At 53.9% G+C, this 15,482-nt stretch overlaps 1 protein-coding gene across 1 annotated transcript; it reads right to left on the bottom strand.

Moving 5' to 3' along the window:
• Positions 1–738: 738 nt before the first annotated feature.
• Positions 739–15,266, bottom strand: EED (embryonic ectoderm development). The gene is made up of 12 exons (XM_061569149.1): positions 15,142–15,266; positions 12,865–13,017; positions 11,236–11,328; positions 9,905–9,970; positions 8,483–8,608; positions 7,236–7,317; positions 6,045–6,136; positions 5,509–5,642; positions 3,963–4,068; positions 3,487–3,645; positions 2,557–2,630; positions 739–950 (listed from the first exon to the last, which is right to left on the bottom strand). Exons 1-12 carry the CDS (start codon positions 15,235–15,237, stop codon positions 824–826), a joined length of 1,308 nt encoding a protein of 435 aa, XP_061425133.1. The 5' UTR covers positions 15,238–15,266; the 3' UTR covers positions 739–823.
• Between the last annotated feature and the right edge of the window lie 216 nt (positions 15,267–15,482).

Here is a 15,482-nt window from a genome sequence, read left to right as displayed (position 1 = left end):
CCAAAAAGTATGACATCACAGGAGATGAGGTCACTGAAGTGACGTCATTTCGGTGACGCGTTTGTTTATGAACGCGCGTTGTGACGTTCAACAGCAATTCAGTTAACGTTGCTCGCTTTCCCTCTCACTTGCAATGAGCTAAATCGTTTTTCGACATTCCATCTATTCTTGCGTGCGTGATGGCAGCACTATGTTCAGGAGCTCGAAAGCCAATGTCAAGGCCTGCAGGCCACCCCGAGAGGGCTTCATCAGATGAGAGAGACAGCGTTGTCATTTTGCTCTTCCTTCTCCGTTGACGGAGTGCACTACAGTGGGTTTACTGTAACGGTCCTTTAGTTTGGGTTGCATGGCCGGTCACACTCCTGTCGCTTGTGTCTTTAACTCTCCATTCGTGAAGGAGATGCGCGCATTGGCCTGGCGACGTTCCGACGAGTTTAAGTTAATTTTATTCGGTGCACGGGACAATCCCGTTTAGGCGGTTGCCCGGCTATTTTTTACAAGAGAGGCGCGCGGTGCGTGAGCGGCGTCTTTTGGCAACGCCACAGAGCAGGGCGGTGAGGCGATTGGCTCTCGGAGCGAGGTGTTAATGCACCACCCCGACCAGGGTACACGTGCACGTTTATATTGTTTAATGGATTGCGTCTTCCGTTAAGGCGGCGTGGCACGATTTGTACTCAGGGGGGGCAAGGGGGGGGGGGAACTCGGAGGGGGGCAGGGGAACTCGGGGGGGGGGGGGGAACTCGGGGGGGGGGGCCGAGGGGTGCAGTTTGGGGAAAGGAGAACGAGGGTGTGGGGCGGTGTCACGGCGTCCGGCGTGCGGCTTTCACCGTAGACGGTCCCAGCGCCAGATGGAGGCGTCGTCGCACACCGCGATCAGCACGGAGCTGTCTCGGCTGAAACTCGTCTGCCGTATTGCCGAGATGCACTTGGGGTGAGCCAGCGTGGAGCACCTGGCGGGCGCGCACGGGGGAGGGTGGCGCGCACGGGGTTACGACAAGTTCGTCTGCACGGCGGCGGCAGCCGTGGAGGCGGCAGCGAGGGCTTGGCGGACCGCACGGTTATTGTGGAACTCCCTTCCCCGGCGGCACCCAGGAGGTGGCATGCCCTGGCTTGCTAGGAGAATGCGGGTTCAGAAAAGTGCAGACTGATCTCCATCCGTTCCATCTGTACGGGGTAGTGCTGGCCCCCTCGCATGCATGGGTTTCCTCCCACGTGTATAAACACCAACTGGCTGAAAGCATCTGGATACACAGAGGACGGCAGAGGCTGGGCAACTGTAGGTGCCGACTCATCGCCCGACCGCCTTCCCCGCTTGTCTGTGGTTCGTCGCCGCTCTCAAGTCGTTCTCCACCTTCGAGAGCGAGCGAACACTTTGCGTTACAAGTTGAAATAATAATTATTATTATTGTTGTTGAGGAAGGTGGTCAGGTGGCTCAGAGATCAGAGCACTCATCCCAAGATCTCAGTGGTGCCAGCTCAGTGGCCTGACCTCCGAGCGAGGGGTCAGTAGAGCGCTCGGTCATGGAGCTCTCTGCTGACCTCTTGGGTTGGCAGCCAGGATTTCCCAGCTGCTTGTGGATGAACTTTACGAAACTATTTATTTTATTTCACCAGGTAAGAGGCCCAACTGAGCCGCTACGTGGCTCTCTTTCACAGACGACCTGGCTGGCTGCCACAAATGATAGCGCAACGAAGTGGCGGCTGATCATCACGTGGACATTTATAGCAGCCAAATGTTCTCAACGCGTGACACGTCGATTCTAAATGCAGAGGGGAAAACCGGAGGCCCCGGAGGAGACTGCACGCCACCACAGGGAGAACAAGCAAACTTCAAACACACGGCAGGCGCCAGGGTCAATCAGGCGAGGGAGTTAACGTCTCCTAGCCACCGCGGCGCCCCCGAAGCCACATCCTCAAAGCGGCGGGGCAATGGTCTCGGCAAGGTCACCAAAGACTGCACGGAAAACACCGACACCGCCTGAAGGTTGCTTCTTCACTTCGGTTGCTTAAATCCCAGCTGTGAAAACCAAACATTGCTTTGACGGTCACGCAACAGGCGTGCAAGAGCAGGTGCGGAAAACGCTGCCCTCCGCTGCTGCGTGACCAGAGATCACATGACGGGATCTCGCAGCTCAAGATCTCTGTGGGATCCGCTTCCGGGGAGCCGTTGCCTCAAAGGAAGGGGGCCGTGCGCTGCGCCGCAGGCGCTCCGAACGGGTTTGTCTCACGACGCCGTTACGCCGCCAGCCCACACTTCTTGCCCCCCTTCACTCAAACTTGCCCTCCCCCCTCCACATTAAACGGCCACCATCGCTCACTGGTTTCCGCTCCGCACTCAAAACTCACCGATTGTTGCCGAGCTCATCCCACGACCCCCCTTAAACTTCCCCCCCCTCACAACCGCCACCGCTCCTGTCCCCTCTTCATATGCCCATTGTATGGCTCTCGCTCATTCCCCATTCATTCCATCAATTCATCATCATTTACGGTCATCAAGCACAGTACTCGGCATAGCGAAGATTGTGACTGTGATAAAAAAAATATTTAGATTCTTACTTCGCCTTGTGAGGGTCTTCTACCTCCAGGTCCCACACAAAGAGCTTGCCCACCTGATTGCCGAGTGCCAGCATCTGCACGGGGGGGGGGCAGAGGGTGTGAGGTGGACATCAGCCAGTCCGTGTGGCGACAACAAGCATCACTCACCCGATGACTCGGCCTAGATTGAGTGCGCCTTGTCAGATTCACCACAAGCCCAGTCATAGCCGATACGTGGAAGTTACTAAACTTTTACATCAGCAAGTCTTTGGGTTTGTTTTGCCTCTTCTTGAATATTCCATTGGGGGGGGGGGGGGGGAGGTGGGGGGATTAGGAGACCCGGGATGCTTCGAGTTAAAATCCTGACTGAGGTGGGGGGGCATGGGTCCCTTTGCTTTCTGCGGAAGTTTGCGCTCTGATCAAAAACAGGCCGGTACACACACACACACACAGTACACACACACACACAGTACACACACACAGTACACACACACAGTACACACACACACACACAGTACACACACACACAGTACACACACACACAGTACACACACACGCACAGTACACACACAGTACACAATGCTGTCCCACATCCGACCGCATAGCCACCTCATGTCGAATGAATTCAAACCGTACAAGAGAGCAAAATGTGGTTAGAGGTGGATTTGGCCGCATATTCTGGAAACCGCACAAAAGCGATGTCAGCCCTGTGGATGGACTCATCCCGACTGTACGCAGGTGAGCAGCGACAACCCAATGCTCACGTTGGAAGCAGGAGCACACTCAACTCGCTGTGAATATTCCCTTCGCTTGTCGCACGCCCGCGGTGAAAAGCAACATCCGCGCCCGGAATTAGGAAATCTTTTATTCACGTATATATAAATATTGGTTGGCAAATTCTTCAAGTCTGCAGAGAAATGGGAGGGTTACGGGCCAAGACGTGGTTCTCACCTTCTGCCAGAAGTCCATGGCGAAGCGCATGTACCAGATGTCGCACTGCGTGTAGTCGAAGCGCCCCAGGATGGTGACGTTGGAGTCGTTGACGCGAATCTTGTCCACGTCCTCCTCCATCTTGCCCGGCTTCCAGCACACGATGGCGTTCTCGCACGACTGAGAGAAACACACACGCACGTGCACAGGACTGGTTCAGATAATGGTCACTCGTGTTGACCGTGAGCGGGAATCGAACTCGGGTCGCCGGGTTTGTAGAGCAGCGCAATACACACGCACGCACACAAGCACAGACGGGTGGGAGCGTAGGCTGACACACAACCACCTAAGCGGCTTCCTAAGTGGAGCCACTTCATGGACAACAACAAAAATTTGGTAAAGGTGCAGCCCTGCAATTGCTCGTTCGTGCCCCTGCCAGAGGAGAGGCCTCCACTCGTGCGGAAGCTAAAAGAGAGCCCCCCCCCCCCCCTTGGCACCTTGGAGAGGATGAGGTCACCCAGCCAGCGCACGCAGTCCACGTAGTTGCGGTGGATGTCTCGCGTGGAGAAGTCGGGGTAGTGAACCTTCTGCGACGGGAATGGCCTGCCAACGCAAACACGTGGAATAACAAGATTGATGATGATAATGATTGTGAGAAGAAGAAAAACTCAACTGCGCGTTAAAAAAGCTCAACAAAGCTCCCCACTTGTCGACAGTATTTGGCCTACTTGTCCAAGCTAGCTAGGCATCTTGGCAGAGGTGGGAGTACCCATACTTTACCCCACCACACACAACCTGCCGACAGACTTTGGTCTACTTAAACTGCTGGGTGAACAAAGATGGTCGGTGGGGGAGGGGGGGGGGAAGGAGGGGGGGGGAGGAGGGGGGGGGACGGAGGGGGGGGACGGAGGGGGGGGGAAGGAGGGGGGGGACGGAGGGGGGGGGAAGGAGGGGGGGGAAGGGGGGGGGGAGGAGGGGGGGAAGGAGGGGGGGAAGGAGGGGGGGGGAAGGAGGGGGGGGGAAGGATGGGGGGGGGGAAGGAGGGGGGGGGGAAGGAGGGGGGGGGAAGGAGGGGGGGGGGAAGGAGGGGGGGGGGAAGGAGGGGGGGGAAGGCAGGGGGGGGGAAGGAGGGGGGGGGGGAAGGAGGGGGGGGGGAAGGAGGGGGGGGGGAAGGAGGGGGGGGGAAGGAGGGGGGGGGCGAAGGAGGGGGGGGGACGGAGGGGGGGGGGCGGAGGGGGGGGGGAGGAGGGGGGGGGAGGAGGGGGGGGGAAGGAGGGGGGGGGAAGGCGGGGGGGGGAAGGAGGGGGGGGGAAGGAGGGGGGGGGGGGAAGGAGGGGGGGGGAAGGAGGGGGGGGGAAGGAGGGGGGGGGAAGGAGGGGGGGGAAGGAGGGGGGGGGGGAAGGAAGGGGGGGGGAAGGAGGGGGGGGAAGGAGGGGGGGGAAGGAGGGGGGGGGAAGGAGGGGGGGGAAGGAGGGGGGGGGAAGGAGGGGGGGGGAAGGAGGGGGGGGGAAGGAGGGGGGGGGAAGGAGGGGGGGGGAAGGAGGGGGGGGAAGGAGGGGGGGGGAAGGAGGGAAGGGGAAGGAGGGGGGGTAAGAAACTTTCACCACAGTTTTAAATTTCCGCATGGAGATGCAGAATCGATCCGGCGACCTCTGTGCTAACCGTGGCGCCATTGCCAGCCATAACAGAATTGAGCCACGGGACCCAAACACTGCTTTATCGGTACCACCCAGGGTGGCAAATCCTGACAATGATTTCCTCGAAGCATTTTATCTCTCGACCACAATCATGTGCGATAGCAAGGGCACAGTGGTAGCTTTCTGGTGAGAAAGTTTCCGCGAGGGTATTCTAAGGAGTATGGAAATATGAAGGAGTGCCCGTTAAAAACAGACGGTGGCATATACGCCAAGGTTCCCGCCCACGTTTGGACACTGCCCGCGGTGGGACAAGGGGCCATGGTGAACACCGAGAGCAATTGCCACCACCGCGTGGTACCGACCAACTCCGCTACGTGCCCCGCGATGGCCCGCTCCCCGCTCTCGCCTGTTGGTCTTGTTGGGGTTGTATTCATAGGAGCCGCGTATCGCCCTCTGCATCCTCTCCGAATCCAGGCGCCACAGCTTCAGAGAATGGTCCATGCCACATGACATGATTTTGTCTCCGTAGAGGTCAAAGTCCTGGCACGCAGAAGATAGACGGACGCAGCAGGCATTGTGGAAACAAACGCTCGCGCTCGCGCGTCCCGCTTTTGGGGAGCGGCGGATACGTCCTCGCGGTCGCGCATTTGCCGCTCGTTACAGAGGTTCGCGGGCGGGTGAGCGAGCGACTTGGTGAGTGGCTCGTTGAGTCGGGGTGTGAACCTACGAGCGTGCGAGTGAAAGGATGAGCGAGCGAATGAACAAGGAGCGAGCAAGTGAGCAAGCGAGCGTGTGCCACTCCTCCAGGCGGACTACGAATGTGCGTGGCGATGAAGGGGGGGAACCATGACGTTGGCGCGTGAACTCATGGGGGGGGGGGGGGGAGACACGAGCGGGGTTTGGGAGGGGCCACGCGCAGTGGGAGGAAGGGCGACAACTCACGGCGCTGAGGACTTCGTCGCGATGTCCTTCCACGCCGCCGAACACGGCCACCATCGTGTCCGTCTGAATGTTCCACAGCCGTAGCGCGTGGTCTGTCGGCATCCACAAAGCCCAACGCGTCAGTGCTCCGCCGACCAAGGCTGCTGCTGCCGCCACCGATACCCACTTACGGGACAACACCGACGATGCTCCGACTGTCGTTCACTGATAATCCGTGTTATTGCCTCTGATAAAAAATACTGTTACCGCTACCGTTGTTAGTAATACTGATGCTACTCGCTTTGTAGACCTTTAATCAGAGGCATGTAGAAATTAATCTATGAAAACCGATCCTTACGCTCAGACACATTGCTTGTGGAGTTGTGGCTATGCTGCTGCTAGGAATAACAAGTAGTTCTACTCACGATAACACTGCTGCTACCGCTGCTGCTATCGAAAGTAACGTTGCAACTGCTCCGTTAATAACGCAGCTGCTACTGCTATTGGTAATATGCAGCAGCATTTGCTATGGCCATCACGAACCCACTGAGCGAGTCGGGCAGCCAACCTCGAGGAACAGCACCGTATCGCAACCCCCCCACCCCCAACTCCCTGACGTGCCGCCGTGTTTTGGGAAGTATAGGAGAGAACCCCCACACTGTTCACGAGGGCAAACAAACTCCCCCCTCCTCCGTGACGGCCAGCGGTCGATCCCACCCCCCATCCTACCACGCCCCCCCCCGCCCCCTCCCCTCTCCATTGGGTGGCCCTGGCGCGGCAGGGTAAGCGGTCGGCCGTCAGCTCCCACCGCCGGACCTCTCGACTTCCTCGGTCGCACGTGCGCCGCAGCTGGGCAAACGGCGTGCGGCATGGACCGTGCGCTGGCTTGGAAGTGTGCGCGCCGTGGAGTTTAAAAATATTGAGGAGCCCTCCCCCTCTCCCTTCATATGTATGGACTGCATGTTGAACTTCTTTCGCACTGTACATAGGCAACCAGCAAACGCACGAAAAAGCAGATCTCCAGAGGCAAGAAACGAATTTCTTCAGAGCCGCACGCGGATTGTTGAGAAAGAAGAGCCAAGCGTCTCCCATGACGGCGAAAATGATGCGAGCGGAGAAAAAGAGTCAGCCGGGTCAGACCCCAAAGACGAGCGATGGAAAGTTTTTCCGCCACCAGCCGCTGGGATTGGGCCACCGCCTCCGTTTGCTCACCTTTGCTGACCGAGAGGAGCAAGTTGGGGTCCCTGGGGTGGAATTTCAATTCGTTGATTGCGTTCCCGTGGCCCACGTAGTGCTGGGGGATTATTGAGCGTCGGTTATTACATCGGCCGGTTACAAACGGGCAAGCGAGGCGTCAGGTCGCAACCGTGCGGACACGCGCAAAACACGCAACATGATGCACAAATACGCGACGAAAAGTAACGAGACACAATATACAGTCAAACATTGAGCATTTGTTACCGATGACACACCATGAGGACACGTTCTGTTAGCGTGGATCCTTTTAAGGTTGGCACAGTGCACGAGAGGGTCGTGTGAGCCAGCACAGTGCCCAGCCACCTTCATCTCCCCAGTATTGAGATTTACACACCGCACCAGGTACTCATTTGAGGCTAGGTTGACCTAGGCGAAGCTCAGGACCGGTTTCAACATCGTTCGTTGTTGGCCGTGGCCAGGAATCAATCAATGAAGTCGTCTGGTCCACAGCGCAGTGTGCTAACCACTGTGCAGCCAGTACCGCCCACAAAGATCCCCCCTACTGACTGTCGCGGCAAGTGCCGTTAGTTAGTGAGTAGCACCTATGAAGGCCGGCACGGCATATGAGGGGGTGGGTGGTCAGCACCACTGCCCAGCCGCCTTTGTCTCCCAAGTACTGATGTTTACACATTTCACTGGTTCATCATATTAGGCTGAATCGACCTTAGGGAGGCCCAGATCCAGTTCAAATATCGCTGCCGCTGCTGTTCTTAGTGCAGTGCCCTAACCATTGCTCCCACCGCTCCCCACGACAATGAAACGGTGGCGCGCACACAGTCACCGGTGATGGCACAAAACACCTGGAATTCTGATGCGGAGCCGTCACTTTTTTTGAGAGTTAATTTTCAATCGCATTTCATATCATATAGTCGGGTTTTTTTACACATTAGTACAATAGTAAACTTAAATGTGCAACGATCAAAATACAAATAATCTGCCCGAGTCAACTTGCGCAAGAGCAAATTTACTATTTAACACCGACTTACGTTTGCTCAACATTTTCAATTTCTCATGTGACACGCTTGTTTGGTTGCTCCGATTTCTATCGTGCTTCACTGCCGTGCTTTTATCCGTTTAGCGTTCATCGTTTTCACGACCCGGCAAACATCGCCCTTGCAAACGACTTCTCACGTGGCCCAACAAAATCGGCGTGAGACTCAAAACTCCACGCGGTGGCGGGGGGGGGCTCGCTATACGCTCACCTTCACGCACTGCATGGTGATGGGGTTGATGATGCGGATGATGCCGCGAGATCCGGCGATGCCCAGCAGGGGGTGGCTCGTGTTGCGGTCGTACGTCCACGCGCACGTGTAGAAGTTCTCGTCCGCCTGCGACAGGGCAAACGACGGCGCGTGCGCCCTCGGTGTCGGTTACGAGTGCGCGGCGCGCGGGCAGACGAACGCGAAGCCAAACGCGCGGGTGCAATGGCACTGACGCAAAAACAAAGATTGCCCGTGCAGCCTTTAACGGATCGTCGGGGAAAGAACCGTTATCCAGAATAGAGGTTTTTTTTGGGTTGGATCGCGTAAATATAATTGTGCCGTTAAACCCGCCACCAACAGACACAGCCAATTAGTAAGGTTTGTCACGTAAACAAAACGTGCGAGTACAGCGCACCGATGGGTTGGAGAGTAAACCCACTACATTTACAATTTGAGCATGACGTTTTGCCAGTAATTACAATTAGCATCATCAGGCGACAGTCACATTTGTGGAGAACTCCTCCTGTTTCGCTCTAAATAGAGGGATAAATGTGACGTCGTCACTAGGGAGGCAATGAGGTGCGAAGGACACTTTGTAGCTGCTCGCTAACAATTGCTGTAGCGAGCAGCACCTAGGAACGCAGGCGTTGCACACGAGGGGGCTGGGTGGCCAACACCACGCCTGGCTGCCTTTGTCTCCCGCAGCGGTGGTGTTTTATACACCGCACCGGGTACTCGTTTTCTTTCATCTCAGTCGACCTTTGGGGAGGCCCAGGACAGGTTCAAATATTCGGCACTGCTATTGATCACGAGCGGGTATCTAACTCGGGTGAATTGGTTTGGAGCGCAGTGCGTTAAATGCTGCGCCAACACTCCCCCAATCAGTGGAACACACATATGTGAACACACACGTGTGGGTGTATAATAATATCAGTTTTGCCAGAAGTGGGGGTCAATTACAATATAGATATTAACTCAAATTATGAATGCCAAAAAGGCTGATATTGTAACATGCACATTACATGGGAAAGAGAGGGTTTACAGGAGGTGAAAAGAACGAAGGCTGGGGAATTTTATAAACAACCATAACTCTATACAATGGACTTGCAACTGATGTTCGCTGTGGCGAGGAATTGAACTCGTGTCACCAGATACGTAGTGCGGTGCAGTATTCAACGCGCCATCGCTCAACCCTGGTGTTATTATCAAAAAGTGACAACTGATGTCATTACCATGATGACGACAATAACGACGATGGACTGATAACGGCGGAAATGACTGCCAATCACGATCACAATCATCGATGGAGACGATGCGTGCGCGATGACGACGACGATGATGACGACATTGGCAGTGGCATTTCAGCAGCAGTGAAGGCGCCCGCGCAAAGATTAAAGTCAGGCAGCCGGGTCCACCACTCACCTCTACGTCAACGTACGACTGCATGAGCCTCACCTCACCCTGTGAGTGGCATTCGTACAGCGTGACCTGGAACAGAGAGGGGTGGGGGGGGGGATTACAAAGATGCAAATGTACGCACGCATACATACATACATACAAACGCACGTACAAGAGTAACTCCCCACACCATCCGGGTTATCTCGCCATACCTCACCACCGCCGGTGAGTGTCGGTCGGCAAAGGTGCGGGGTGGTGTAGAGAGGCAGCGCACAGGAATTGAGTACAACGAAAGGGTTTGCTGTCCACCGGGTAGCAGCGCCTATGACAACCTGGCGTGCATGGTGGCCACCCATCCAGGCACTACCCGGGCTCGTCCACTACTTAGCTTGTGCGAACAAGTTCGGGCACATTCCGGCTGGTTTGGTTCACGGGCAACACGGGTATACACGTTCCTAAATATAATCAATGGATTACACGTGTTTACTGTTCGGATAACAGCAGAGCAGTGCTTAGAAATCACACACGAAGGCGCCTCTGGGCCTGTACCACTGGCATCCCAGGTTCAAATTTGGGATTTCAGCCACCCGTGATGAAGCCGGGTTGTCCATTGTCTCGTTCTTTGAATGTTTGAGCTCGCTGGCCCAGGATTGGGCAAGGACATGGCCCAACTTTTTACCCCGTAACTGGAGAGCACAGACATTTAGAGATGTTTGTTAACTTAAAAAACAACTATAAAACTATTTTAATTTTACCAAGTAAGACCCACTGAGCTATGTAGCTCTTTTTCAGAAGTGACCTGGCCACAAATGATAGCTCGACGACGTGGCTTGTCACGTGGAAATTTATAGCAGCCAAATACTCTACACGCGTGTTTCTAAATGTGGAGGGAAAAACCAGACGAAGACGATCCAGAAAAAATCCACACGACCACAGGGAGAACATGCAAACTCCAAATATATACATGGCGTTCAGGGTCAGGATCGAACCCACGACCTCCTGTATACCAGGCGAGGTAGTTAACCTCTCGCCACCGTTACTTATCGCTGATAACAATTGCATATATTTAAGAACTCACAAAAAGTAAATGACATGTACGATAATACTGTCCGGGGGACTATTTAAATATTGAGCCAGGCTACGTTAAACACCGTCAGAACAATCCTGATCTCTGGAAGGAACACAGTCACCATGTAAGTGCAGTATCCAGCGAGGTGGTCTTAGCCCGGTCACCAATACAACAAGTACCGTGATGCTATATTTTTTCACGCTTTTCGACCGAGGCTGAAAGCGGTTATGTGTTTAGTGCCGTTTGCTCGTGGCGAAGGTGGTGTGACGCACAGCATGGTACCTACCCTGTTACTCCCCACAGTAGCAAACACCAGAGGATCTCCTTCCTTGCTGTGCCAGTTGAACTGAACCCCAAACAGAGGCTGCCCATGGTCCTCCTGTGCACAAAAGAACACACAACTTTACGAATTTACCTGGTTTCATTAAGAGTTCACGTGCGCATCCGGCGGGCAATAACCACACGGCCACCGACGTATGAAAATCAACGGTCAACGGTCAGCAGGTGGCGGGTGACATGGACGACGAAGACAAAACATCAAGGGGGCATGTCAAAGTCCGTCTATCATCAGTACGTTTTGCGAGTACAAACAAGGCCGCAGGAGCTTACGAGAAACCTGAGTGGGCCGCACTGGCAGACTGCAAACACAAGATGATATTTGCACGTGCATTTGGTCGTCATGTTAAAAGGGGCGCAGCAGTTTTCTTCCCGCCGTGTTTTGGACGGCGAGGCAGATGCATGGTGTGAGTCGGAGCGAGGCCGTGTGCTGGTGGCTGTTCGCATTTTTCATTATTATTGAAGAGTTTTAATGTTAAAATACCATCTTGAGCGTGATCATCTTTGACTACACTAGTTAGTGAGGTGCCGAATTCATACCCCTCAACCTATACTGTTTCTTGTATAGGGAAATTAGTTTTCAGGTCCATACAGCGTACAGCCGTTTCAATACGGGCACAATTTTTTTTGTATATTTGTTTGTTTGTCCCTTGTGATGGGATAAACGTTGAGACTGATAAGGGCACGGGGTGACCAGTGAGTTCGAAATTGGTCTGTAATAAGGTAGGCACGGACAGGTATGCGAACTAGCAAAGAAGACTATAACTCTTTCATGGCATGCAAATAGATTTCACAAATATTCTTAAGTTCACAACACATACTTCAAATCATGCATGTCAGGATTATGTAAATATGTGCCTGTTTTATGCAAACGATGTTACACTTATCTTATATATATTTAAATTAAATAGTGCCTTATTCAAATAGCGCCTTTATTCAAAGGCACTATTTTATAATTGTACGTAATATAGCGGTCGAGATAATGGTTAACAGTGAGCAAGACTATACCAAAAAAATTATCCAATGTTGAATTGAATTGCAATTATTGAATAAATAATCATCAAGGAGCTCTTGTCGTAAACAGTTACATTCGTAATCCCGATTATGATGCTCACGACGCATGCGTTCAGCTCTGTGTAAGAATAATGTCAGTACACAATTATACTATTTCAATGAAAATTAAGAGGTTACATTAATGCTGAGGTAACAAAACCGTACACGAGAGATAAAACAAAGGAGGCACTCATTATTTAGCCAACATCTTAATATATGGAGGATGACAGCGTTTGGGGGGAATTTGGCACCGGCACACAGCCTGGCTGCCTTTTCCCGCTTGTCCTATGGTTCCCCGCTGCTCAAGAGCAAATTTTCTCTGTTCGTGAGCGAGCAAACATTTTGCATGGCGCGTTACAAGTTCAAATAATCGGGATAGAAAATTGCCCTGCGATTTCTGCTGCTGCTGCCTGAAGCGCGTCCACCAGTGGCGAATGGCGGCCGCCATTTGCCGTCGTGCGGTCTGAGCGAGCGAGCGCACGCGTGCGTGCGTTCGTGGCGACCCGGGCCGCACGCGTCTCCGCACCTTGAGCGAGTTGACGCACTTGAAGGCGAACTTGCACTTCTTCGCTCTCCACTTGCCCTTGCACCAGCTCTTGCGCCCGGGCGCAAACGCCGTGTTGGTCGGAGTGTCCGGCCGGTCGGGGTTCGCTCCGCTTCCCGTGCTCACGCCGTCGTCCTGCGAGTGCAACAATGAGGCTGCCGGTGAGCGGAGGTGGACATTCGTTCGCCCAGCGACAAGTGGAGGCGGGGGGGAGGAGTGCTGCGGTTAAAGCGGTCGACTCACGAGCGGACGTTCTGACGGTCGACGCGTGAATGGGAAGTCGAAGGGTTCTAAGCCCTGTAGGGTGGTGGCAGGGTGGCTCAGTGGTAACACTTGTCCAGGGGTCCCCAACCCCCGGGCCGGTCCGTGGCCTGTTAGGAACCGGGCCGCGGCGAGTCCGCGCGTGGCCCGCCCATCATTTTATTATTGACCACTTCCGTCCGCGCCTCTTTCCCCCACTGCGCACTTGTCATAGTTTTGGCAAGCCCACAAGCTGACCCTAGCCAAAATGAGTAAAAAACAAACGTCGCTGGAGAGCTTCTTTGAAAAGGGGGAAATACCCAATGATGACCCCCCCCCGCCCGGTCCGTGAAAATCGTTGTCTTCCACGAAACCGGTCCCTGGTGCCAAAAAGGTTAGGGACCGCTGCACTTGTCCATCGGGGTTTTTTCGGGTTAGATCGCGTAAATATACATTTTAAAAAATACATATATACATTTGAGCCAATTGGTCAGGTCTGTCACGTAAAACAGGTAAGACTTGTGCCTACTCTGCTGTGCCTCACAAAGTAGATCCTGGGATCGATTCCTACTCGGGCACCTATCTGCGTGGAATGTGTATGTTCACTCCTTGTTTGTATGGGTTTCCTCCGCTTTGACTGGTTTACTCTCATATCTAAAACACAAAATGTAAGTGGTGTTGGCCAAACATTTAAATACAGGAAGCTTCTGAACAAAAAATTCTGCCTCAAGTGTAGCTCTCCTGCGTAAAGAAGCAACCGTTATAACTCTGCCCATCATCATCATCACCTCTCTAGTGTCGCTAAAATATGTATCACTTTGTAAAAAATAAATAACGGTGGTTAACGTAATTTTGATTGTTCAATGGAATTTACGTGTGGAAAATGTGTATTTTTTTTTAGTCAAGAGATTTAAAGACCCATAATATTACATTTTACAGCATTAACATTTTATATGCAAGATTCACATTGGTAGTACAGATTCCACACGTATTGTGTAGGGATTTCGCCAGTGTAACATCCACTTCTGAATGAGGGCCTCCCCCATATCAGTCCGGCCACGAGTATATTCGACCATACTTCACCACTCTGGTGAGTGCGCGTTGAAGGTGAAGGAAGGGAGCGCAGACATGGGAACAAAGACGTGGATAACGAATACGGTACTTAGTACAACCATGTGAGTACATTTTAGCCCTTAGTCTTGCTGAACGGTGGCTTCCCCACGCCGTGTCGGTTACGTGGCTTGCTTGACCATACTTCACCACACTGGTCAGTGTGGGTTATGTATGGGGGGACGGGGGGGCGGTTAAAATACCACTCGCCGATAGCCGAGGCAGGGAATCGAACCCGAGTGGCTGGGTTTATAGTGTAACGCAGTGCGCTAACCACCGCACCACCGCTCCCCCATTCATTTACTAAACGGCGTATAGACCGGCGTAAACGACAGAGTTCACAAGTTTGGCGGCGTGTAAAGCTGGGAACCATTTCAATGTACGTAATGATTCAAAATTATTTAAATAACCCATTAAATGTGTAAAGGAATGCCACTCTATCCAATGCACTACTGCACGCGAGCGATGTTAATAGCAATTAGCGTGCCATGGGCTACCGGGACACATTACTCCGTATAACTTCGGTAACGTTTGCACACATTACACACCTTATTGAAACAGTTAATAAAACAACAGCTTCATGCTCACAAACAATTAGAGTTGACTCGTCAACGGAACGCGACCATTGATCCCCGTGTGTTTACATTCCGTACATGGGACAAACCCCTACCGGTAGGAGCCCCAGCAGCTCCACCAATCGCGGACGCGCGGAGGCACCACCACGTGACCCGGCGAGCCAACCAGAAGCGCGGAAAACAACGGGGTCGCCTATCCGCACTAGGCAATTCGAGACCGCGTGGGTGCGCGTGTTAAATAACCCCTCGCGTGGTCCTTTAAAACCTCTCTCGGCGCAAGCGACGGTCGAGGGAAGCGCCCGCGAACGCCACCGCGGCGAGGTGAAACACGTACGCTCTCGTCGCCAGAGCCGTCGGGGTTGCTCAACTCGTCCATCGACCGCTGTTTATTCGCCTCCGTTCCCGCCATCATTTCCACGTCCGCCATCATTGACCCGTTCGGCCCCGCCCCCCACCTCGGTCAGACTCCGCCTCCTCGCGGTGACGTCACCGCGGTGGGCAGGGCCAGGGGGGGGGGTAGCAGATCTCGACGTGATTGGTTGATGCCGGAAGGGCTGTGGGGGGGGGCGTCCGCCCGTGGCTGAGCACCCGGATGTTGCTTGGAGCTGACATAGTGGGCGTAGTGGAAGGTGAAAATTAACATAATGCCACGCGTGACTTGCAAATGAACGAGCG

The sequence above is a fragment of the Lethenteron reissneri genome, chromosome 5 (genome assembly GCF_015708825.2).
Source record: "Lethenteron reissneri isolate LAM-NWPU_2019-01 chromosome 5, ASM1570882v1, whole genome shotgun sequence".
NCBI classification, from domain to species: Eukaryota; Metazoa; Chordata; class Hyperoartia; order Petromyzontiformes; family Petromyzontidae; genus Lethenteron; species Lethenteron reissneri.
Note: the sequence above shows the minus strand (reverse complement) of the source record. Positions and strands in the feature narration are given on the sequence as shown.

Excerpts from the sequence above, each read along its gene's own strand:
- EED (XM_061569149.1), bottom strand. The coding sequence starts at position 15,237 with ATGATGGCGGACGTGGAAATGATGGCGGGAACGGAGGCGAATAAACAG. Across the intron at positions 7,318-8,482 it reads TCACCATGCAGTGCGTGAAG|CACTACGTGGGCCACGGGAA; the intron begins GTGAGCGTATAG and ends ATAATCCCCCAG. Across the intron at positions 5,643-6,044 it reads GCGACGAAGTCCTCAGCGCC|GACTTTGACCTCTACGGAGA; the intron begins GTGAGTTGTCGC and ends TCTGCGTGCCAG.